Source organism: Panthera leo, chromosome B3, assembly GCF_018350215.1.
Source record: "Panthera leo isolate Ple1 chromosome B3, P.leo_Ple1_pat1.1, whole genome shotgun sequence".
NCBI lineage: Eukaryota > Metazoa > Chordata > Mammalia > Carnivora > Felidae > Panthera > Panthera leo.
This window is the reverse complement of record NC_056684.1, coordinates 140800091-140823820: the sequence shown is the minus strand read 5'-3', so window position 1 is coordinate 140823820 and position 23730 is coordinate 140800091. Positions and strand designations below refer to the sequence as shown.

At 54.7% G+C, this 23730-nt stretch overlaps 1 protein-coding gene across 4 annotated transcripts in view; it reads left to right on the top strand.

Moving 5' to 3' along the window:
* The window catches only part of BCL11B (BAF chromatin remodeling complex subunit BCL11B), a 92659-nt gene extending 71253 nt beyond the window's left edge, over nt 1-21406 (top strand). For all 4 annotated transcript variants that reach the window (XM_042944247.1, XM_042944245.1, XM_042944246.1 and 1 more), the window contains one exon: nt 19223-21406. In XM_042944247.1, the coding sequence (XP_042800181.1) occupies nt 19223-21291 (2069 nt within the window). In that variant the 3' untranslated portion in view covers nt 21292-21406. The remainder of the gene's footprint in view (nt 1-19222) is intronic.
* Nucleotides 21407-23730: the final 2324 nt, after the last annotated feature.

The following is a 23730-nucleotide window of genomic DNA, read 5'->3' as shown; positions in this document are numbered from 1 at the left end:
ATCTGTGTGTATGTGTGCATCTGTGTATGTGTGCGTGTGTGTGCATGTGTGCATCTGTGTATGTGTGTGCATGTGTGCATCTGTGTATGTGTATGTGTGCATGTGTATGTGTGTGCATGCATTCATCTGTATGTGTATGTGTGTATGTGTGCATGTGTGTATGTGTGTGCATGTGTGTGTGTGCATGTGTGTATGTGTGTGCGTGTGTGCAAGTGTGCATGTGCATCTTGGTGTTGTCAGAGGAACCTCATTAGATACACGGGTGATACCCACCCCGCCTCAACAGGGTCTTCAAGTCCTCCCTGGAGGCTTGCTTCTTGGGGGAGGGGGGTTGGAATTCTCTTTCCAATTTCTAATTTCCCAGCTCCACTCATTTTGTTTCTTAAGTGCACTATTGGTTATTGGGGGAAGAAACACAATGACAGGTCAGCCCTGAATTCAGAGTGTCTGGACCCCCCTTTGTGTAACAACCTCGGCCGACTGGCAAGAAGGGGTGAGGGGGGTTCCTGCAGGCCCCAGGGCGGTGCCTGGCACGTGCTGGGCCCTCTGCCCATGTGCCTGTCTGCCTCTGGTCTCCTTCTTGCTCATCTGCCTACTGTGTCTGACCTGATACCTCCATCTGTAATCCTGTACAGGCGCCAAAGAGATGACTATTGGCAAAGGCAGTGTCGGGTACCTTCTTAGAGCACGGGCTAGGGAGGCTGGAAGGCCCGCCATTGGCTTCTGGCTCTGCATCTCGGGTCTGGGTGTACTCCCAGGTGTGAGAAGGAAGTTCCCGAGATTATGTCCATGTCTTCAGGCCAAGTTCTAGCACAGAGTAGGCTCCTGGTGAAGGTTCCTTGTTCCCCCCCCAGCTCCGAGCTTGCTATTACCATGCTCAGCGTGATAATCACAACACCTCCCTAACTGCAGAGGACCCAGTGGCACCTTGGATGTGAAAACACCCGGCTTATGCCAGATGCCCATCGAAAGAGCTAGCTGGGCTTTTGAGGCATCTAATATGGCTTCAGAAGCATTTGCATTTTTCAGAGTAGATGGGTGCACACGCTCTCTGCACACAGGGCTTCTGTGTCGTCGTTAGGGGCCCCAAGATCCCCTTGCCATCTCTCCCTGTCCTGTGGACACAAGGTATGTCTTCTCGGCCATGGGCACATATTTCCCCAAAGTGCAGCCGAGCCCTCTGAACCTCTGAAGCTTTGGGTCTCCTGGAATCTCGGGAGCATTTGCCAGAACAGCTGCAAACGGTTCGTGGCCAGAGGGAAGGGGCCGCTGCGAAGTAGGAGCCTGGAAAGGCTGTGTGCGTCCTGGGACCTTTGGCTGAGGACGCATGGATGGCCATGGTCGTTGTTGGAGGGGGCACGGGGCTGTCTCCTCGCAGAGCTGGCTGGCCCACCTGCCTTGTAGGGGAAGAGGGAAGGCCAGAGCATCTAAGCCTCCGTGTTGGGGGGATAGCTAGGGCACCCCCTCCTCATTTTCTTAAGGTTCAGAAGAGAGGGTCACGGCGCTGTGTCCCAGTAGCCACCATAGCAGAACGCGGCCTCCTCGTTCCTGTGGAGGAACTTTGGAACCTTTCCTCGTGGTTGCCTGGTTACAAGATCATCTGCCCAGAGTTCCCCAGAAGGGGCTTGGCTGGGGAGCCACAGGCAGGGGAGTCGGGGGAGAGTGGCTGCTGTTGGGAATGCAGTGAGTACATTCGATCATATCTAATTCCCATTTATGTTACGTCGGACAGCCCCACTGCCCAGCTGCCCTCTTGAAGCCTCGGACCGCTGGGGTTTTTTGATGCATGAATGAAGCCTGGGAAGTGGGCCAGGACTTGGCTCATGGGCTTCTTCATCATTTATTAGCTTCTAGTTTTAATTGTTTCCCGACTTCTTTCCAGATATTTATCTAGCAAGAATTGTCAGTCCTTGCTGCGCTGTGCAGACGCGAGGGGCGTGCGCCAACTGCAGAATGTTAACGGCTCTTCTGGGCGGCGGGCAGGCATTTCAATGGAGTCAAGCAGGTGTCGGGAAAGCAAGCTCCTACTGTGCGTTGTCAGCCGGCGCCGCGTGATGAAGGGGCCCGGATGGACCGGACGAGGCTCCTGTTACAGAGAGGCCTGCTGTCCCTGGGGAGGAGGGGGAGGCAGGTGCTGTCACACAGAGAGGTACAGTTTGTTTGGAGTGCCACCTGGGTTACAGGCCCCGGGACGTGTGGCCTCAGGCAGAGACCTCTCTGAGCCTTGGGTTCTCTGTCCGGGATCCGAGGTGACAAGCCTAGCAGAGGTTACTGAAAACGCGGAGATACTCGGGAAGCGTCTGATTGAGGGGACGGGCAATTGTTTTGGGGGTGCTGTGTCCCAGGGAAGTGTGGTGGGGCAGGGTGAGGTCAGGACGCTGGGCCGCGGATGTGGACATGATGTATCACCTGCCATTTTGTACTGGTCCCACCTGGGAAGCGGGTTCTGGGGGAGCTCTGCAGACGACCTGCAGGGTGTGACGGGGGCGCCACTGGCAGCTTCTGTTCCTTCCCTTCCAGAAGGAGCCCTGGGTCCGCCATGTTGGTGCCTGAGGCGGTTTGGGAAGGTTCCTGAATCAGGAACCAGGGCTTGGCTGGTGTGTGACCTTGGGAAGTCCTTTCTCCACACCGGGCGGCCTTGGTTTCCCCATCTGGTACTGGTTGGGGTTGGGGACTGGGCGACCTTGCTTGTCACCTACCCTTAGTTTCACGATTTGGGTGGCCTCAGGCAGGCGTGAGTCAATCCTCAGCCTCGGCTTCCTCGTCTTTGAACCTCAGTGAAAATCCGTACTTCGGGGACCGCCGTGGGGGTGGAGAGGGGCCCTGCTGACCAGGTGCCCGAGATGCAAGTCTGTCGGCTCTCTGAGGGTCACCGTCATCAAGGGCAGTCGGCTCTGTGGCGGAGATGATGGGCTCTTGTGCCAGACCGTCCAGGCCTGGGTCTCGGCTCCTGCAGTTCCCTTCGGACCCCGGGCCTCGTAAATAAACCCGTTGAGTCTTATTTTTCTCCCCCAACGAGAGAGAGATGAGCTTACTGTTGAGGCCATTTTACCGATGAGGACTGAATGAGAGGCACAGAGAAGTTGAGTGCCTCATCCATGGTCGTCAGCTAGTAACTACTGAGCCTGGACCAGAAACCCATAGTACACATGGGGCAGCACTCCTGGGGGACCAGCCTTACACCCAGGCCCCTGGCTCTGCCCCCCACTGTAGAACAGGGATCCAGAAGTCCCAGCTCCTTGGCAGGCCTGGCCCACCAGACCTGGGTGTGTTTTCTGAACCGGTGCAGGCCATGCACTGACAGCTTCCTCTGCCACTGGGGACACTCTGGGACTGGAAATGTTTGTCTTCCAGAGGGGGAGGAGTGGGGACAGGCACCCCGTGTGGCAGCCCTACCCCCAGCCCTCAGTTTCCTGATTTTGCTTCTTTCCTTGTCATGTTTAGGAGATTTATGGTGGAGACCAGATGCTTCGTGTGCAGGGACATACACGTTTGTCACAGAGTTCCCATTCCTTTGGGAACCTGTTGAATTTGCAATTTGCTCTGGGGCCGTATTGATTGGCAGAAACCATCAAAACCCGCGGTGCCCTCGTTCATGTTGACAAGCGCGGGGTCCGAGAAAATGGCTGGATCTCGTGGCCGTAAGGCCCTGGTTTGAGGCGGCTGTAGGAAAGGGGGGAAAATAAAATCCCTTGCTTTTCAGCTTGCTTCTTGAGCGGGAGGTTAAAAAGCCCATTTTCGACTTGGGGTTTTTAAAGACCGATCCCTTCTGAGATTTGGCCCAAATGATTTGAAACAAAATGATCATAGGGTTGATTAAAAAGTGTGCCATCAATCTGTCTTTGTGGTCTGGACTGAAGCCTCTTGTTAACAGTGGAGTTTGTAAATGTTGTGTGTTTGACCATTGTTTCTTCACTCAGTTATGCTTCCTATCCTAGATTTGGGTGTACACACTTATTTCTTAGAAGGGAAGCTTTTTTTTTTTTTTTTTTTTTGCAGAAGGGAGTGGTGAAGTGGATGGGGGAGTTCACCCCTCTGCGGGCAGAAGCTGAGTTCTCTAGCATGTTCTGCCCAGCCGATGGTTATTATTCCCCCAGAAAATAATGTCCTTTTTTTTTTTTTCTTTTCCAACTTGCTTTTAACATTCTGCCCTTGGCATCTGTTCTAGGCATTGTGGACGAACCGTAGACTGTGTTCTGACAATGGGTTAAAGCAAGCACTTATTGAAAAGCATTCTCTACTTAATTACATTTCCTTCTTCTGGAAGCTATTTTAATTTTTTTTTTTTATAATCACATGTTAATTGTGTATTAGCGGGGCCTTTCTGATTAGTTGAAAACATAATGAAACCTTTGTAAACAACACAGAGAGAAAGAAAGAAGGAACGTGTGAAGCACAGGCAGTGCTGAGAGGCCAGAATGACTACATTTCTTGATTCCGGGGAGGGGTGGAAATTGTACCTGGATGTCCCTTTTTTGAGTGATGACCCCCGCTGCCCCATCCCCCCGGTTGGGGGAGGGGTGCGGGATCATGGCTACCGATCAGTGAAGGGAGGAGGGGTAGCTTCCTGAGGGGTCCTGCTCTTCCTGCCTCCGAGCTCTGTCCTGCTGCCATTCATTCATTCCCTTACTCATTCATTTCCTTTGCTCATTCATTCATTCACTCATTCACATTCTTAGCAGTAGCTTCCTCTGCTGAGCACTGATCAGGTGCAGGGTTCTTTACACGCACGCTGTAGACCCGCGTACAGGGGTTCATGCCACTTGGGGAGAGGGGAGCTTAGCTCACACTTGAGTAACTCATTCACGTTCAGCCGAGCCTAGAAGCCGGAGAACCGGATCTGTCAGGCCCAGGGACCCACATCCCCCAGTGCGGTTCTGAAGCCCTCGTGCCCCTTCCTGCACAAACTTCAGCAGGCTCGGAGACAACCTGGTACCTGTCTAGAGGGCAGATGGGTAGGAGGAGCCGGCCGGGCTGGGCCTCTGCCCGTGTGTGTGTGTGTGTGTGTGTGTGTGTGTGTGTGGTGGGGAGCAGGGGGCGCACGAAAAGGAAGCGTGCACCCGTCCCCAGAATGTGGCAGCATTGTTTCGTTTTCCACCTTTTGACATCTTTATTGAAAGCCCCAGCCCCCGTTTCCAGCCCCTGTTGTGGCGGGAGGGGCCCCGAAAGCCCTGCTCTGTTCCCCATTTGGAGGGCTGGGCTTACAGGGGTTTTGCAGTTCCCAGGCTGTTATTAGGGAAGCGTGGCCGGGGCGTTTGAAATGCAAGCGCTACTGTGAGCGAGCGCCAGGTTCACCGTGCGCGCTCCAAGGAAACGCGGCCAAGGCAGTGTTGTGAACAGCCGCCAAGCAAAACACACGCATGCCGTCCAGCGGAGCCAGCTCACTTCTGCAAACAGAGGAAAAATTGACTTTCTGATTTGGAGTGTTTCTGCAACTAAGAAGAACCACTCGAGTGATTGTTCTAAAAATATTCTGGAGGCAGCACGTTCTCGAAGGCCTCGGGATTCTGAGCGGTCCTTAATTGTACTTTTTATGTAATCTCTCTGGATCGTGGTTTTTAAAAAAAGGAATTTGCTTAAGCCCGTGCGGTCATCTTCCTGCCCCCCCCAACCCAGCCGCTCATGTCCCCCCCCCCCCCCCCCCCCCCAAGTATTGCTGCAGCGTGAAAGAGTGCCATACACAGCAGAAATTGTATTTTTATCTCTTTGACTTCAGGAAGTATATTTGGGTTTTCATCTCCTGCAGCCGCTGTCGCAGGGCTCACATCTGAGCAGCCGAATCTAGGGCAGCCCCTCACGTCCCTGCTCTGGTGGCCGAACCCAGTTCTGGAGGGAGGCGTCCCCCAGGCGAAAGGGCTTCTCGAGGAGGACTGGGGCGAGGGGGTGCCGGGACCTTTGACGCCCCTGCTCCCGCTGCCCGTTCAGCCTGGCGTCCCCCTTCACGAGGCACAGAGCTCCCTGGGAGCCCCGGACCCGCCGTTCCCGGCGACTGTGGGATTCAGATGATTTCTGCAATAATGAAGCTGACTGGGTTGCCACCAGCTCCTTGACTGCCAAAAAAGTAAACGATGTCGGCCCCTCCTCCTTCTCTCTGATTCTCTGTTTTCTCTCCACCCTCTCTCCCCACCCCTCCTCTCTCTCTGCCTTTACCCCGACTCCCCACTTCTCCCTGGCTGTCTGTTTTGCAAGTTCAGCCCACAGCGCCTACAAGGCTGGAGGATTTCTTGTCGTTGGGTGTTGAACAGCATCCCTGCCTTGACCCAGTGCCAGTGACACCCTCACCTCCCCCAGTCGTGGCAATCAGAAATGTCTCAAGACATCGCCAGTCCTCACTGGAGGGTTTTTTGTTTTGTTTTTTGTCCCAAACTCTCAAGCAGAAAAAGGCCTGGGGATTATTAGGACCTATTTTTAGGTTTACAAATAAGCAATAATAGGGTGGGAGCAAAGGCCTTGGAAATGGAGAATGAGTCCCCACTTGAATTTCACCCCCCAGAGTGAGTTTTTAAAAAAAGAAGTCCCCGGATGCTCCCGGTTTGAGGGATGGCCCCCGGTGTGGCCGATGAGGGGCGGTTAGCTGTCCCTTCACAGCTTTGTTTGCAGGGGTTAGAATGACCAGAGTCTGTGCCTTCACGTAATCAAGCTGTTTCCTCTAAAACGTCTCCTGTGCTGAGCTTATCAGACAGCTTTGCTAGTGTTAGGTAACTGATCACCGTATTAGTGAAGCGACAATCGAGAGGAACTTGCCAGTGGTTTTGGCATCATATGCCAGGACTTGCTCTGTACAATTGTCCTCCCTCCCTTCTTTCCTTCTCTGCCTCCTTTCCTCCCTCTCTCTCTTCACTTCCCCCCCTTCCCTTAGAGATTTTTGCCCCCGTGGTAGGAATCAGACGTCGCCTGCTCACTGGCAAGCACCTCATTTTGACGACACAGGCCGTTCCCCGTTTGCAGGAATCCCGTTCTGTGGCCTTGAACGCTGACTCATTACTGGGGCAGCCAGGAGGGGTCAGGTGCCAGGTCATTTCGCCCATCGGCAGACTCATCTTCGAGGGACCTGGAAGTGGGTGGTCAGCGGGTCTCGTGCCGGCCTTCCTTGGGGCGGTGCGTGGCCAAGGATGCGTGTGACCGCGAGAGAGCGATTTCCTGGGCTCAGCCAAAACCCATGCTTCCGCCGGCTTCTCTCCGCCAGCTGGCCACCAGAGCCAGCCTGGAGGTGCGAGAGCCATTTGGAATCACAGGACTCCACCTCCCCTGAGGCCTGGGCTTCTCGGCTTCGGGTTCTCCAGTGCAGACCGGACAGCACCACCCTGGGGGCCTCCTGGCCCCAGATTGTACAGTCGGTTTGGGCTGCTGGTCCCCTGCGCGCCCCCCTTGCTCCGCCCACCCCCTGTGTCACTAGCACGGCCCCCTGCCCCTTGGCATTGCTGCCGCTTTCATGTGCCCTTTTGGGGGGGGCAGCGCTACGAGAACCAGCTGGCACCTGCTGGGTGTGCCACCGGCAGGAGCCCCATCTCGCCCAGCCCCCGAGCCGTGGTTGGCTCTGGCCATTGGGCCTGCCCAGCCACCACGCCGAGGCAGCCGGTGTTTCCAGAGGGGCCATGTTGTAAGCGTGCCCGTCATTCTCTCCCCTTCGCAGGTGTGCGTGCGCGCGTGTGTGAGAACCCGTGTGTCTGGGAGGTGGAAGGGTTCGGTCTGTCTTTTCCATAACCTCCGAGGCACTTGCTACATCTCTGAACCCTCTGATTTTCTGGCGGCACCGGGCAGCTCGGCTGCGCGCGGAGCGCCCCGCACTGTGGACGCGGTGCGGCGCCTGGCGAGGATGACCATCTCCCCGGCTGCCGGCGGGGCTGGAGGAAGCTGGCACCGTGGCGGAGGCGAAGCTCTGCAGAAGTGCCGCGGGTTTTTCATATGGAAATGTGAAATAATGGGGTGATTAAATAGAGCTGTATATTAAAGTACATCTGACATTAGAATTACCATAATGTGCTGTAGCCTTAGGCTGAGTACTTTATTTGCCATCTGCGTCGGCCCAAAATCCCCCGGGGAAGCGCTAAAATATTCTGAATAAACTCAGCCCGAGTTCTTATTGAGAGTAAAATACCATTTGTGGCACGTCGTATTGATTCGTCTTAATTGTGGTGCAGAAAAGAACATTCACTCGCTGATGACTTTTGTGCTCGGTGACAAGCTGGCTGGAGTAACTCAAACACTGCAGTTGGTTAACCTGGACGGGGCCAGGCGGGCACCTCGGCCCCAGCCAGGGTGCGGCGGTGCCCCCCCCCCCCCCCCAGGGGACGCGCCACAGCTGGGGCTCCCCGCCAGCCCCACCGCGCTGTTCTCCAGGGAGGGTGCCTGGGAGATGGGTGCCCCATTCGGGGGGCAGGGGAGGTTCCCGCGCTGCCTGCGGGCCCCTCGCTGTGCCTGGCCTTGCCCCTGCACCCGGGGGGAAGCGCTGACCGGCTGCGGAAGGACGATGTTGTGGCCCGTTGTCCTCAAGGGGCCATGGCTTCCGTCTCAGCCTGTGGTCGGAGAGGCGTACTGTGCATATTGAAGAAAGCAAAACTAAAAGAAGAGAAGGAGAAGGGGAGGAACCCACCCACCCAGGCAAACCCAAGCGTGGCTGGTTGCCGGTTAGTGGCAGTGGGACCGGGTAACCGTCCCTGCAGCCCTTCGGAAGGGGTGGGGGGAGGGAGGGCGGCACAGTAAAGACAGATGACTGGTTGGTGGGAAAACACTTGGTGATCCAGACAGCGCTCCCCCATTCGCGCGGTCCAGTTTTTATCCTATAATTGCCTATCATTATACACAATTTAAATATTCAAACATTCTCCACAAACCTTGGGCTAGCGTGTTTTTATTACAAATTCAGAACAAGGGAATAACCTTTAACTTCAGAGACAAATGAGACAAATTTACAAGTGCATGTCTGCTGTTTTCTTGTGTTTTATCAATCCCCGTGGACCGGAACACTTTTGCTATAACGCCACTCTGAACAATATACATATATTACTACTTGTTTGTAGTGTGTCGGTAATGAGTCCCCTCTGCATTCGCTAACCTATATAACTCGGCGTCGAGGCTCTCCATAACGTCAATTATCTCCTCGGAGCTAAACGTACACTCCATTAAAACGAGATTTACTGCCCCTGCAATACTTCTTGGGGTGGAATGCGGAGATTTTTGTGGATTTAAGGAAAGGAAGGAAGCCTTATTCCTGCCTGGTGAAGGAAGTCATGAATAATGGAGAAGAGAGACTTCCTGTGTCAGCCAGAACGCGTGCGTGAGGCACCACGAGGTGTGCCCACGTCTGCTCACAACGGCTCTCAACACACACCCGCGGCGCGTGCCTTGATTTTTTTTTTTTTTCTTACCTGTTCGTTTCTTTTTTTTTTTTTTTTTTTTTTTTAAATTTTTTTCAACGTTTTTTATTTATTTTTGGGACAGAGAGAGAGACAGAGCATGAACGGGGGAGGGGCAGAGAGAGAGGGAGACACAGAATCGGAAACAGGCTCCAGGCTCCGAGCCATCAGCCCAGAGCCTGACGCGGGGCTCGAACTCACGGACCGCGAGATCGTGACCTGGCTGAAGTCGGACGCTTAACCGACTGCGCCACCCAGGCGCCCCAGCCTGTTCGTTTCTTAATTCACTCTTTATTTTTCCATTAAATGATAAGGAGGATTTGCACCATGCTTCTTCCTCTTCACATCCTCTGCTAAGTTCCTGTCCCCAGAGTGCTGGAATCCTTTCAGAAAACCTCATATTTGGGGGAGGGGGGGTTGGGAGGGGGGGGCCAGACCACCAAAATACGTTTATCTGTCCGCCCACCACATCCCACTGTTGTAGGTCCTTTTCAGAGAAGTCTGCAGAAAGATTTCAAGGGAATCTGACGACGCGTTCGTCTATTTTGGGGAAGACATACTATTTCCAGCTGATTTGAGCGCCTTATGCAAAGGGGGGGGGAGTTCTATAAAGATGATCTTGAGGAATGTGCCGTAGTTTTTTGAGGGTGCTGTAAGTGAGTTGCCACGTCTCAGATCACTCTGTGTGTCCTGCTTCTGGCTCTTCCATCTGACTAGCACACAGTGCTGTTCTCACCCTTCCCCGAGATGCCCCCGCGGTCAGCAGTATTGCTTTGTCTCGGGGCTTGGGTGGCTGTTTCCTGAGCCTGAAGTGCACACCTGGTCTGACCACAGAATCGAGCAGTTGAAATCGAGACTGGGGGGGGGTGGAATCTGGGGTGCGTGGTGTCAGCAGCTGTAGTTGAGTTCTGATACTTTGTTCCGCTGAGAACGTGGCCCGCCCTGTTCCTGAGGCTGGCTCACGGGTCCAGGGGGTTCAGATGGGAGTCTTGCCGGAATGATAGAACTCCTGCTGGAGAGAGTGATTTAGAAGCCACCTTGTCGGGCCAGCGGTCCTCACAGATTGGATTTTAAACTTCCTCCTTGCATTTCCCAGGCCCCCCTGGCTTCCTTTCTTTACATCTTACGGTTTCATAGTCGGGGAAGGGGGGATCTGGTCTCAGAAAGAGCCATCTAAGGGGTTCTCCTGTGTCCTTTGGCTGTACTGTCATTTTGCTGTATGGAACAGTTTCTGACTCGAGTAGGCCTTGAGTGTGGGTTTAGAAATCTTCATATTAAAAAAATATATATATCAAAGCTTTCGCCGTGATGGAATTTCTAGCAATGGAATTTGTGCTGTAGCCAGCTCAGTTTCTTTGTGGGTTTTCAGAGCCTCCTCAGATTGATCCAAAACCACATTTTCAGTCCCGTATCCTTTTCCTCGCCTCTGTGAGTCTGGGGTCCCACGACCCTTTGTGCATGCCGTTTCCTCTGCCTGGCACCCCCTTTCTCTCCTTTCTCTGCAAGATAGACTCATTTTTCCTTCAGAATTCAGCTCTAGGACCTCCCCCTCTGAGAGGTCTTCCTGATCCCCCCACACTGCCAATCTCTCCCTCCTCTGGGTCCCGTGCCACATGTCACACCGTAGACCTCGTGGCCCGAAGCCTTACTAGAAACGTGTGGAATTATTAGCTCTTGAACTCAACTGTGGGCTCCATGCGGGCAGATGTGCATTTCTGTGTCCCTTCACTCAGCACGGGGCCTGGCATGTGGCAGATGGGTCCTGCATTTGTAGAGCAAAGGGAGGAGGGGGGAGGGGCATATGGCTAAATGATATTGAAGACCTCCTTTCATCCCCAGCCCCCTACCTGTGGCTTCCTGGAAGGGAGGGGTCACAGCCGGTCCCTCTGAATAGTGCCTGCCAGGTTGGCATCTGGTGCATGATGGCCGAATGGAGAATGAATGAATGAATGAATAAGAAGGGCATGTCTCTAGAGCATTTGGGGCACAGTTAGATTTCCTTGGGTTCACTAACTTCCCAGGTGTGCCTCTTTTGCTGGAAGCAAGATTCAGTAGTGTTTTTGTGCACGACCAGCTGTCTAGGGGAACGATAGAGGCTGTGGGGGAGGCTGGAGGCCCAGTCACCCAGCCCCGAGTTAACTCCAGGCATATGAAGCGCACAGCTTACCTGGGCCGCAAGGATGCCGGCAGGGTCGGCGGACTGTCCCCCAACACTGCGAGGCTGCGTGAAGTTTTCCCACCCGTGTAAGGTCTCCGTTCTCAGCCAGGGTACGCGTGCTGTCTTCTGCATGAAGCCCGCAGCTTGCTGGTGTTCACCAGCAGGTAGAGTGGTTTGCGTGCCTGCTCCGGGTCCCTCCCCGGGGCCGGTGATAGTGGCCTTTGTGGTTCCATGGACGGGGCAGCCAGGTGTGTGTCTGAACACAGCACAGGCCCTGGGCTCAGACCCTGTGTGGATCTGGGGTCTGTGAACCATAAGCCGTGTGAACTTACCTGTGATGAGACTTAGTTTCTTTTTTACACGAAGTCTGGATTAAAACCCACTTTCCAAAGTTGCCGTGAGCATCTGCCTAAGAGCACAAGTCCAACACTGGCACGTGCAGATCGCAGGCAAGTTGAACACTCCAAGGTCAAGGACAGATTATGATAGTACGAGTGATCAGTATCAGGTAGTATTCCCTGGATGCTGTGGGAACATACTGGCGGCGGGGGGGTGGGGTGGGGGTGTGCTGGCTCTCACAAGACGTTTTGCAGGTAGAGAAGCAAAAGCAAGTATTCTGGGCACAGGGAAGGGCGGGTGCAAGCTGGCGTGCAAACACGAGGACTAAATGGGGCCTTGCAGACGAGAGCCCCACAGTGCAGGCTCTGAACCCAAATGCAGCCGAGCCCAAATATTCTCCCCTCTTCCGGCACCACGGCTGCCTACGGAGCAGTGCTCGTACTTTTCATCAAATGACTGAGAGGGGGCATCAGGTGTTCCGTGAGCTCTGGCCGCCTGGGGAGGGTCCCTGGTGGATAAAGGGTGCCCGGCTCCTGTCTGTGCAGTGAATGAATGAAGAGCCCGTGTGGCCTTTGCCCTCAGCAGGACACCCACTGCTGCCTACTGAATTCAGCCCCGTCTCACCGGGCTCCCCACTTACCGGGCTTCTGTGGCCCGGGATCCACAGATCCCAGACAGTGGCACGCTTTACGTGGTGATGAGGGTCGAGAGGATTCCGAGGCCTGGAGGGAGAGCGCAGGGATGGAGCGGCCGTGTCTGCCACGGGCACTGGCGGAGGGCGTGGGCTCCGCTAACCGAGCCAGCCGAGGCTGGCTGAGCACCCGGGAGATCGTACAGGATAGTGTATGGCTTTTATCACCACCACCAGGACCAAGAAAGTGCATCTGTTCCCCCATCAGCGTGACTTCACAGAGTTACCGCGGTGCCAGCCCAAAGCAGCACATCTCCACTTTTGAGTTAGCACACGGGCTGGAATGAAAGGTCAGGTAACCAAGGCATAGCCTCCCCATTACCATGTCCAAGTGCCTGGGCCAGGGCCGGGGTCTGTACATTCTCTCCCTTGACCAGGCTTTTATCAGTCAGCACGTAACTCAAGAGCACGCCGTGGGGCTGACCGCCTTCTTTCTTCCAGCCCTCCGTGTCCTCATCTGTGACACGGTGCCTGGGACACCATGTCCTTAGTTGGGGGTTGTTTGGAGCCTCGGCTGAGGTCCCGTTCTAGTCAGCTGTGGCAGGCTCGTGTAAGGATTTAATGGCGGTTAAGTTACTGCTGCCATTATGCCCGTAGCCGTACCTTCCTGCTCCAAGAGGCTGAGGTTTGACAGAGCACGTTCAGAACGAGCAGGGGTGGTTGTAGATTTTGTAGATGGCCATGCTTAGAAATAATACAGACCGGGGGCGCCTGGGTGGCGCAGTCGGTTAAGCGTCCGACTTCAGCCAGGTCACGATCTCGCGGTCCGTGAGTTCGAGCCCCGCGTCAGGCTCTGGGCTGATGGCTCGGAGCCTGGAGCCTGTTTCCGATTCTGTGTCTCCCTCTCTCTCTGCCCCTCCCCCGTTCATGCTCTGTCTCTCTCTGTCCCAAAAATAAAAAAAAAATTAAAAAAAAAAAATAATAATACAGACGGCAAAACCCACGAAAACCGCTGGGGTGGCCAGCTGACATTTTCTCTCTGGGATCATGAAAGGGGAGACCGACCGTATTTAAACTAAGAAGGGGTCTGCACATTGGAGGGAAAATAGTGATGATAATTATTATCATTTTGGAACTGTGGGGACGGTATTGTTAGCAGTCACAGACACTGGAGGAGGACTGGGTGATTGGCTGGTGACCCAAGTGCACCCTGATGTCCAGAGACGGGAAGGGCCTGCTGTAGGAAGACCCTGAGATCCAGCATCCTGCCCCTGCATCTGGGTCCTGGGTCCTGTTGCCTTCCCCCCACCCCCGCCTCCCGCCATGGGCTTATTTGCTTTGTGAAACGTCTCCCTCCAGGGGCAAGGCCTGCGGTGGCCCCGAGTGGGTTCCATAAGATGATCGGTACCCTTCCCTGAAGGGACACGCAGCGTGGCAGGTGAACCTCTTTTTTGGGCATTTTCATTGTAAAACAGGCCCTGACAAGCGTACAAAGAACCATCCATCCCTCGGTGGTACCGCGTGCTGGAGAGACGGCCGGGACCGAGCCTGGGGTCTGAAACCCTGAGGACGGGCACGGCCCTCTCCCTGCTGGCTGTGGGACTCTCCCTCTTTCTCGGAGCTTCCGTTTCCTCACGTGCCGGCAGGATGCAGCCCTCGCCTGGCCTTCCTCGGAGGCCGTGTGAGTAACGATGAAATGCGCTAATGCACGCAAAAATGCCAAACCAGCTGTAAGGCACTTTGCAAACTGTGGAGGGCTGTGTGAAGCCAAGACCCAGGTCTGGGTGCCCGGATTCTGATTTTGCTGCCGGCTTTGGAGAACATGGCCCTGCTCGAGCTGGGAGTTCAGGTACCCTTGCTGTCGCCCTCTGAGCGGCAGTGACCCACTGCGGCTTCCACAGGTCCGAGTGCCCTTCCAGGTGGTATCAGCTGGCCTTTAGAGGGACCTGTTAAACTAGCACGCTCAGTTATGGCCTTTTCGTTGAATAATCAATTAAAGATGTGGGTTTTTAAAAAAAAATTTTTTTTATGTTTGTTTTTTTTTTTTGAGAGACAGAGTGAGACAAAGTGAGAGTGGGGGGAGGGACAGAGAGAGAGGGAGACAGCAGAATCCGAAGCAGGCTCCAGGCTCCGACCTGTCAGCACAGAGCCCGACCTGGGGCTCACACCCACAGGCTGTGAGATCATGACCTGAGCAGAAGTCAGACGCTCAACCGACTGAGCCACCCCGGCGCTTTTTTTATTGAACATCCCCGATACCTTTATTGGTGTTATTAGAGTAACCGGCATACCAAGGAGGAACAACTATTTAAATGCTCATTAAAAACGAAACAAAACAAAACAAAACAAAAGCCCTCCTGGCAGAGGGAGACTCTCATTTCATCTGCAAGAGTCCAGTTGCCTGTCGGTTCCCAAGAGGCACAATGAAAAATGATGTTTCCTCGACGTTTGCAAGTTCTCACTTCCCCGGAACCTCTAATGCATTAGGCAGGCCGCGTTACAATTCCTCCCAGGTTTCATTACTGCCAGACTTACACAGAAAGGCATCGTTGAAACGTGGATGCACCTGCCAGGTATGAGGATGAACCCTAAACACCAAAACCTACAAACTCCTGCACAGTGGTGCACGATTTACGGTGTGTGTCCACATACGGGGTCCCATTGGATACCTCCAGCCCTCTTTGGAGGCAGGCGTATTATTCCCACTCTACTGATGAGGAAACCGAGGCTCAAGGAGGTTGTGATTTGATCGACTCCACTGAGCTGGAAATGTCAAGGCAGAGGTGTGAACCCGTGCCGCCGTCCAGGCTCGTGGGAAGGGAGGGTCTCGAACTTGAGAAAGACATAAGGACTGCCTTTAGAGCCGTTAAAGCGAAGAAGCTCCAGTCTGGGTTTCTGCCAACTGAGGAGTAAAAATGTCTGAGGAAGGAAGCAAGCAAGCAAGGACAGACACGGGCCCTGGCTTCTGAGTTGCCAAGCCTGATTTAGTGATGCAAGTACAGCTGACATTTCTAGGTCTCTAGGCCGGGTCTGACGTCAGTTCAGAATAATCTAGGCATCCACCTGTCACTCGGAACCTCAGCAGCCCCAGCAGCAGCGTGGTGGGAAGTGGGTCCTGTCTGGGCTGCTGGCAAAGTCATCACCTCACGGAGCCTCCGGCTCACCTCTGGGCAGGTGGCCCTGAGCTTGAGGAGGGAGGGGATCATCACCTCCGGTCCCGGGGAGGGGAGGGGAGGGGAGGGGAGGGGGCCGGCCCTCTGGACAAGGGTCTTCCCTTGCGTCTAAAAAATGAGCTGTCCGTGACTGGTAGGCCGCGAGTGTGAAATATTTAGTGAGTTTTCGAATAGAAAAATGTTCCGAGTGGCTCTTCAAAGACTTCTGACACTGTTCACTTGTGAAAAGCGAGCAGCCCCTAGTGCTCAAGGCTACTTCGAGGCAAGAGAGAACCGTGAACTGGTAATGTGGAAACGAACGTTTTATTAAAAAAGAAAAAAAAGGTTGGGGAGAGTGGAAAGGGACTCGTCTAGGGAGGGCCTCTGAGGGCTGTGAGATTTTTAGAAAAGTCAGAAGCTGTCAGATCCCGGGAAGGCCGTCCCTGGCAGTCTTGCCTCCGCGAGAAGGAAAGTCTGGGAACCGAACCACAGCGGTTCATTCAGGGGTGCGGGAAAAGAAAGGGCTTCCTCCGGCGTGAGGAGTGGCCCTGAGATCCGATGTGACAGACGCCTAGCTCTTCCCCACCTGACGGTGGTTTACGGACAGGTGACCCCCTCTTTCAGCCGCTCCAGAATTTTAGCGGGCATCTTTTTTTTTTTTTTTCCCTTTTCTTTCCTTTTCAGAAGTGGAAACATCTGAGCTCTTTAGAACATGTAGCTACATGCTTCCCAGCAGCTGCCATTTTGAGTTACAAAAATGTTTTCATCGGCCATTTCGGCTGAAGAGCAGTCTTTATTCCTGGCCTGCCAGGGAGTTCTGCGTTTTCTTCTGACATCCCCATCCCGCACCGGCGGTGGAACTTTTAGAAAACGTGTGGCCATCAGAACAAGAAACAGGAAGTGCTCTGGAGTTGAAGCCCAAGGAACGAAGATGATGAACAAAGAGATGGGGGGGGGGGGGAGGCGGAAGGAGGTGGCCCCACTTAAAAACATGAAGAACAGCTGTGTGCCATAAATCGATTAATTAGAGTTTCCGAAGCCAAGGTGAAGGGTACAGAAACGCTCTTTAATTTGAAGATCTATGACCTTGTGGGATGTGGCACTTCATTTGCGTTATTAGCTCCCGTGTCAGAAAGGGACATTTTATTTATCTTCTTGTTATTTATTACGTATTTATTCTGCCTTGCTCTAGAAAAGGATTTGAGCGGGACTCTAAATATTATGGCTTCTGGCCAGCTCCCTTGTGAGGCAGTGTGAGGCAAAGGGTTCTGTTCTCCCAAGTACATTAACTAATAAGCTAGGACGGGAGATGGCGTCTTCTTTGCCAGCTGAGGGACGTGTGCCAGAAGGGAAGGCCCAGGGCTGGTCCTGCTGAACGGCATCCTGGGAGAAACATGGCGGCCCAGGGCCTTGGGAGGCCCCCTGCCATTTTCCAGGTGGGCAAAATCTCCTCAGGGACTCCCAACACGGGGAACCGAATTACCCAGACGTACTGGGCACACCGGAGGGAGAGAATTGCCTCAGCAGATGTACTTGAGCTGGCTTTAAAAGCGAAGTGAAGTTGAAGCTCAGAATTCTTTTTTTTCTTCTCCGTCCTTCCCCCTGCCCGCTGGTGTCCTTGCCGCCACGCATGTGTGTACAGACTAGGAGACGAGAGTGGACTGATGATTCTTGGAGGACACCAAACCTGAAACGCACGTCTTGGTTGCCGGTGGGGGGTGCTCTGGCCTAGTTGGTTGTGTGGTCTGGGAGGATCTCCGCCTGGCGCCGTGGGGTGTGCGCACGCTGCCCCCCTGAAGCTGTCCGGCCTACCCTGCGTAGGGCTCAGGCCGTTGGGTCTTCGAGTCGCTTGGTTTTTACAGCTAAGCATGAAGTCCTCCGGAAACATAATTCGAACGAGTCAAAATAAAAAATAAATCTCTGCATGGGATTTCAGAAGTCCTCAAGTCTTTGGGGGAAAGGTCGAGATGGAGGGGTCTTCTCCACTCTGCACTGCGCTGTGTTCTCACGTCACCTTCCTGACTTGGGGCGTGGACATTCGTCTGCACCTTTGGCTTCTCCGGGGAGTCTGCGGCTACCTTGCCTTCTCAGCGTTAAGACCTTCCAGCTACAGGAAAGCTCTTAAAAGGGGTTTTTCAAGATCGCGGCTGTGATGTCTTGTTCTCTTTTCCCTCCCGGCCAGCGAGCGAATCTCGGGGTAGAAAGCAGGGCCCGCCCGCACCTGCGCCTTTATGGGAAGCCCGAGCAGAGGTTCAGACGGAAAAGGCAGCGAGTTTGACCCGCAGGGTGAGGAGGGCGGCCACGAGACAGGTTCTGGCTGAAACATTCAGCCTCCATTTTGTGACGGCCCCGATGATGGACAAAGACAGTAACGTTTTTGGCTCAGTGCCCACAAGTGTCCGCTACGATTTGCTTCCGACGCCACGGGAGCCAGTATGTAACAAATCCACACTTGCCACCATTCATCCTGACCACCCCGTCAGATTTGACATTCCCCCGTGCGGTTAGCATTCTGGCAAAGGACTTCATGGAGGCCAGTGGCCCCCTATCCAGCGCCCTCCCAGCGGCCGGTGGAGGCCGGCTTCCGTGGTTAGGGCCATGGGAGGAATGGGGCGGGGGCCTCCGTGTGTGAGGCCATAGGAGGAAGGGGGGGGGCAGCCGCCACACAGCAGCGATCTTCTTATGCTGAATTCCTTCTGTTCCTTCGTATCCACGTTTAAATTTGACGGTGCTTTCTGCATGTAGTGTGGTGTGTGAAACCCTAGAAGGTCCTATAGCAAAAATCCCAAACGATGCAGAGGGATCAGCCATGTCACTTCAAAACAACGTCTGCCAGGCAGTTGAGTGACTTGCGTGTTTTAGAACCTCCTTGGATCAAGTGTTGACTAACCAGTGGTTCTAAAGGGGGGGGGGGCATTGAGCTGCGGTTTTGGCCCCCACCAGGGGACACTTGGTAACGCCTAGAGAGTTCTGTGATCCTCATAACCGGGGAAGGGAGTGTGACTGGCTTGTAGGGGGTGGGGGCCAGGGATGCTGCTGAACATTCTACAAGGCACAGGACCCCCTCCCCCCAACACAGTCATCGAGATCCAAATGTCACCAGTGGCCTTGGTGGATAAAACCCTGGTCCCTCACGGTTGTGGTGTCCCTGCTGTTTTATCGTTGACATCAGTCATTCTCACCAACGCGGCCTCATTTGGCTTCTGAGGCAATGGGGATAAGAGCGCCTCTTCTTTAGGGGAAGCAAGCAGAAGCCTAGGAATTTGGGGCTGCTCGCTGAGGTCGTGTGGCCGATCTGGGCTCCGCGGGGGCAACCTGCCCACAGAGCCAGCTTGCCTCAGCCTTCCAGCCCCGTGGAGTCTTGGCCGGAGCGTCGAACACGTCGCCGGCCTCGGCCTGCTCCGAAGGGGCCCCGAGGCCGCCCTCCAGAGCCCCGCGGATCCGGGACTCGCTTCGCGCCCCTCCCCCCCCCCCCCACCGCCCCCCTACATCCCCACCGCGCGCCTTCAGGTCCGTGGCCCCGCGGTGCGCGCGCCCCGTCCGCTTCTCACGCTCTCTCTGCCTTTCTGTCCGTGTGTCTCCCCAGGTAAAGATGAGCCTTCCAGCTACATTTGCACAACATGCAAGCAGCCCTTCAACAGCGCGTGGTTCCTGCTGCAGCACGCGCAGAACACGCACGGCTTCCGCATCTACCTGGAGCCCGGGCCGGCCAGCAGCTCGCTCACGCCGCGGCTCACCATCCCGCCGCCGCTCGGGCCCGAGGCCGTGGCCCAGTCCCCGCTCATGAATTTCCTGGGCGACAGCAACCCCTTCAACCTGCTGCGCATGACGGGCCCCATCCTGCGGGAGCACCCGGGCTTCGGCGAGGGCCGCCTGCCCGGCACGCCGCCGCTCTTCAGCCCGCCGCCGCGCCACCACCTGGACCCGCACCGCCTCAGTGCCGAGGAGATGGGGCTCGTCGCCCAGCACCCCAGTGCCTTTGACCGAGTCATGCGCCTCAACCCCATGGCCATCGACTCGCCCGCCATGGACTTCTCGCGGCGGCTCCGCGAGCTGGCGGGCAACAGCTCCACGCCGCCGCCCGTGTCGCCGGGCCGCGGCAACCCTATGCACCGGCTCCTGAACCCCTTCCAGCCCAGCCCCAAGTCCCCGTTCCTGAGCACGCCGCCGCTGCCGCCCATGCCGCCCGGGGGCACGCCGCCGCCGCAGCCGCCGGCCAAGAGCAAGTCGTGCGAGTTCTGCGGCAAGACGTTCAAGTTCCAGAGCAATCTCATCGTGCACCGGCGCAGCCACACGGGCGAGAAGCCCTACAAGTGCCAGCTGTGCGACCACGCGTGCTCGCAGGCGAGCAAGCTCAAGCGCCACATGAAGACGCACATGCACAAGGCCGGCTCGCTGGCCGGCCGCTCCGACGACGGCCTCTCGGCCGCCAGCTCCCCGGAGCCCGGCACCAGCGAGCTGGCCGGCGAGGGCCTCAAGGCGGCCGACGGCGACTTCCGCCACCACGAGAGCGACCCGTCGCTGGGCCACGAGCCCGAGGAGGAGGACGAGGAGGAGGAGGAGGAGGAGGAGGAGCTGCTGCTGGAGAACGAGAGCCGGCCGGAGTCGAGCTTCAGCATGGACTCGGAGCTGAGCCGCAACCGCGAGAACGGCGGCGGCGGGGTGGCCGGGGTGGCGGGCGCGGGCGGCGTGGGCGGCGCGGCCAAGGCGCTGGCCGACGAGAAGGCGCTGGTGCTGGGCAAGGTCATGGAGAACGTGGGGCTGGGCGCGCTGCCGCAGTACGGCGAGCTGCTGGCCGACAAGCCCAAGCGCGGCGCCTTCCTGAAGCGCGCGCCGGGCGGCGGCGGCGGCGGCGGCGGCGACGCGGGCGACGACGACGACGACGCGGGCGGCTGCGGCGACGCGGGCCCGGGCGGCGCGGTCAACGGGCGCGGCGGCGGCTTCGCGCCGGGCGCCGAGCCCTTCCCGGGCCTGTTCCCGCGCAAGCCGGCGCCGCTGCCCAGCCCCGGGCTCAACAGCGCCGCCAAGCGCATCAAGGTGGAGAAGGACCTGGAGCTGCCGCCCGCCACGCTCATCCCGTCCGAGAACGTGTACTCGCAGTGGCTCGTGGGCTACGCGGCGTCGCGGCACTTCATGAAGGACCCCTTCCTGGGCTTCACGGACGCGCGCCAGTCGCCCTTCGCCACGTCGTCCGAGCACTCGTCCGAGAACGGCAGCCTGCGCTTCTCCACGCCGCCCGGGGACCTGCTGGACGGCGGGCTGTCGGGCCGCAGCGGCACGGCCAGCGGAGGCAGCACGCCGCACCTGGGCGGCCCGGGCCCCGGGCGGCCGAGCTCCAAGGAGGGCCGCCGCAGCGACACGTGCGAGTACTGCGGCAAGGTGTTCAAGAACTGCAGCAACCTGACGGTGCACCGGCGGAGCCACACCGGCGAGCGGCCTTACAAGTGCGAGCTGTGCAACTACGCGTGCGCGCAGAGCAGCAAGCTCACGCGCCACATGAAGACGCACGGGCAGATCGGCAAGGAGGTGTACCGCTGCGACATCTGCCAGATGCCCTTCAGCGTCTACAGCACCCTGGAGAAACACATGAAAAAGTGGCACGGGGAGCACTTGCTGACTAACGACGTCAAAATCGAGCAGGCCGAGAGGAGCTAAGCGCGCGGGGCCCCGGCGCCCCGCACCTGTACAGTGGAACCGTTGCCAACCGCGAGAATGCTGACCTTGACACTTGCCTCCGCGTCTGCGCCACTTCGGCACCCCCCCTCCTCCCCCCCCCCCCCCCCCCCGCCCCGGGCCCCCACCCCCCACCCCCGCGCGTCCCCGGGGGGCCCCGGGGGAGGCGGCGCTCCAACCTAACCTGTGTCTACGAAGTCCTACGGAAACCCGAGGGTTGATGGAGGCAGTAAAAATTGTGGAGCCTTTTAACTGTGCAATAATTTCTGTATTTATTGGGTTTTGTAATTTTTTTGGCATGTGCAGGTACTTTTTATTATTATTCTTTGTGTTTAAATTCTTTTAAGAGATTTTGTTGGGTATCCATCCCTTCGTTGTTTTTTTTTTTTTTTTTTTTTTTTTGTTTGTTCGTTTGTTTTTTTAAACCCAGTAGTAGCCTGAGCAATGACTCCCGAGCAGTGTAGAAGGGAAGCTTATCTTTTAAATTATAATTTGGGGGGGAGGGCGCTGCTTTTTTGAAATTTAAGCTAAGCATGTGTAATTTCTTGTGAAGAAGCCAACACTTAAATGACTTTTAAAGTTTACTTTTTTTAATTCCTTCTTTGGTCCTGAAATAAAAAGTGGCATGCATTTTTTTGTTTTGTTTTGTTTTTTTGTTTTTGTTTTTGTTGGTTTTTTGGGTTTTTTTTTTGGGGGGGGGTGGATGTACAGCGGATAACAATCTTTAAGGTCGTAGCACTTTGCTTCAGAGTTGGAATGGAGATGTAGCACTGATGATGTCCTGAGTAACAGAGGCCTTTTCTGCAACCTTTACATGATACAAGGAAACGTTTGAGTGGTGGGGGCCCCCACCCCGAAAACTCCACACTGCCGGAGAAATGCCAGTTTTTGAGAGCTGCGGGCAGGGGGCGGGGGGGATGGCCTGAGAGCATTCTCCAGTGGTGTGGCATCAGCAGATACTGTCCTTTTCTTGGGCTGTGGGTGTGCCCTGGGGTGCCGCCTTGGCTCTTTGCTGTAGATTAGGCTACATAAAATGGGCGGAGGGTACCTTTTTTTGGGTAGACGGTGATCTGCAGTGACACAGGAAGAAAGCCACCGTATTCTTTCAGGCTTCTTCTGGCTTGATGGCTTTTCTCTCTCTCTCTCTCTCTCTCTCTCTCTCTCTGTCTCTATCACCCCCACTACAAAAAGTCCCAAGTCCTATGTTGCTACAAGTGATAATTTATGACCGTGTCTCAAGCAGACAAGTGCCCTGGACGAGGTGAATTGAGAGAAGTTAGTATTCTCTCATTTAATGCACACTGATGACATTGTACGGACAGGGGGGAAAATCTTGCAAATTTCTGTTCCCTTTTACTGGAAAAGCAGGGAAAGAGTTCCATCCGAAGGTGCCCAGCGCTACTTTCCAATTTTTTTTTTTTTTTTCTATCCCATTAGGTTGGAAGGTTCTAAACATTGGACTGTTAAGATTAGACATTGGAATTCTGTTGACCCGCACTTTAAAGCTTTTGTTTGCATTTAAATTAAATGGCTTCTAAACAAGAAATTGCAGCATATTCTTCTCTCTGGCCCAGAGGTGGGTTAAACTGTAAGGGACGGCTGAGATCGAGTGTCAGTGTTGCTAAGCATGGCATTCACAATACTGGCACTATAAAGAACAAAATAAAATAATTTATTGGACAGTTTTTCTACTGCCATTCAATTTGACGTGAGTGCCTTGAAAACTGATCTTCCTATTTGAGTCTCTTGAGACAAATGCAAACCTTGTTTTTTTTTTGTTTTTTTTTTTGTTTTTGGAAACGAAAAGACTTTTTAAGAGTAAAACAAGAAAAGTACATTCTTTAGATACAAACAAAGCCACCTTTACCTTTAATTAGATTAAATTTTAAAAATCCTGGCTGAAGATAGAGGACGTGAAAATGCCATAAGGACCCAATCAAATGAAGAAATAAACCCAGCACAACCGTGGACATCCTTAGCTGAATTATCCTCAACCCCTTTTGTTTTTTGGGACAACGCTGCTTAGATTTGGCGTGGAGGTGATTTACTGCTGAATTAAAACTCAAGTGACAGAAGTTACACGCTGATATCGTTGAATGAAAAACAAAACAAACAAAAACAATTCAGGAACAATGGCTAATTTTTTTTCTAAAGTTAAATTTAGTGCACTCTGTCTTAAAAATACGTTTACAGTATTGGATACATACAAGGGTAAAAAAAAATCGTGTGTATGTGTGTTGGAGCGATCTTTTTTTTTTTTTTTCAAAGTTTGCTTAATAGGTTATAAAAAAAAATGCCACAGTGGCTGCGTGTATATTGTTTTCTTTTGGTGACGGGGTTTTAGTATATATTATATATATTAAAATTTCTTGATTACTGTAAAAGTGGACCAGTATTTGTAATAATTGAGAATGCCTGGGC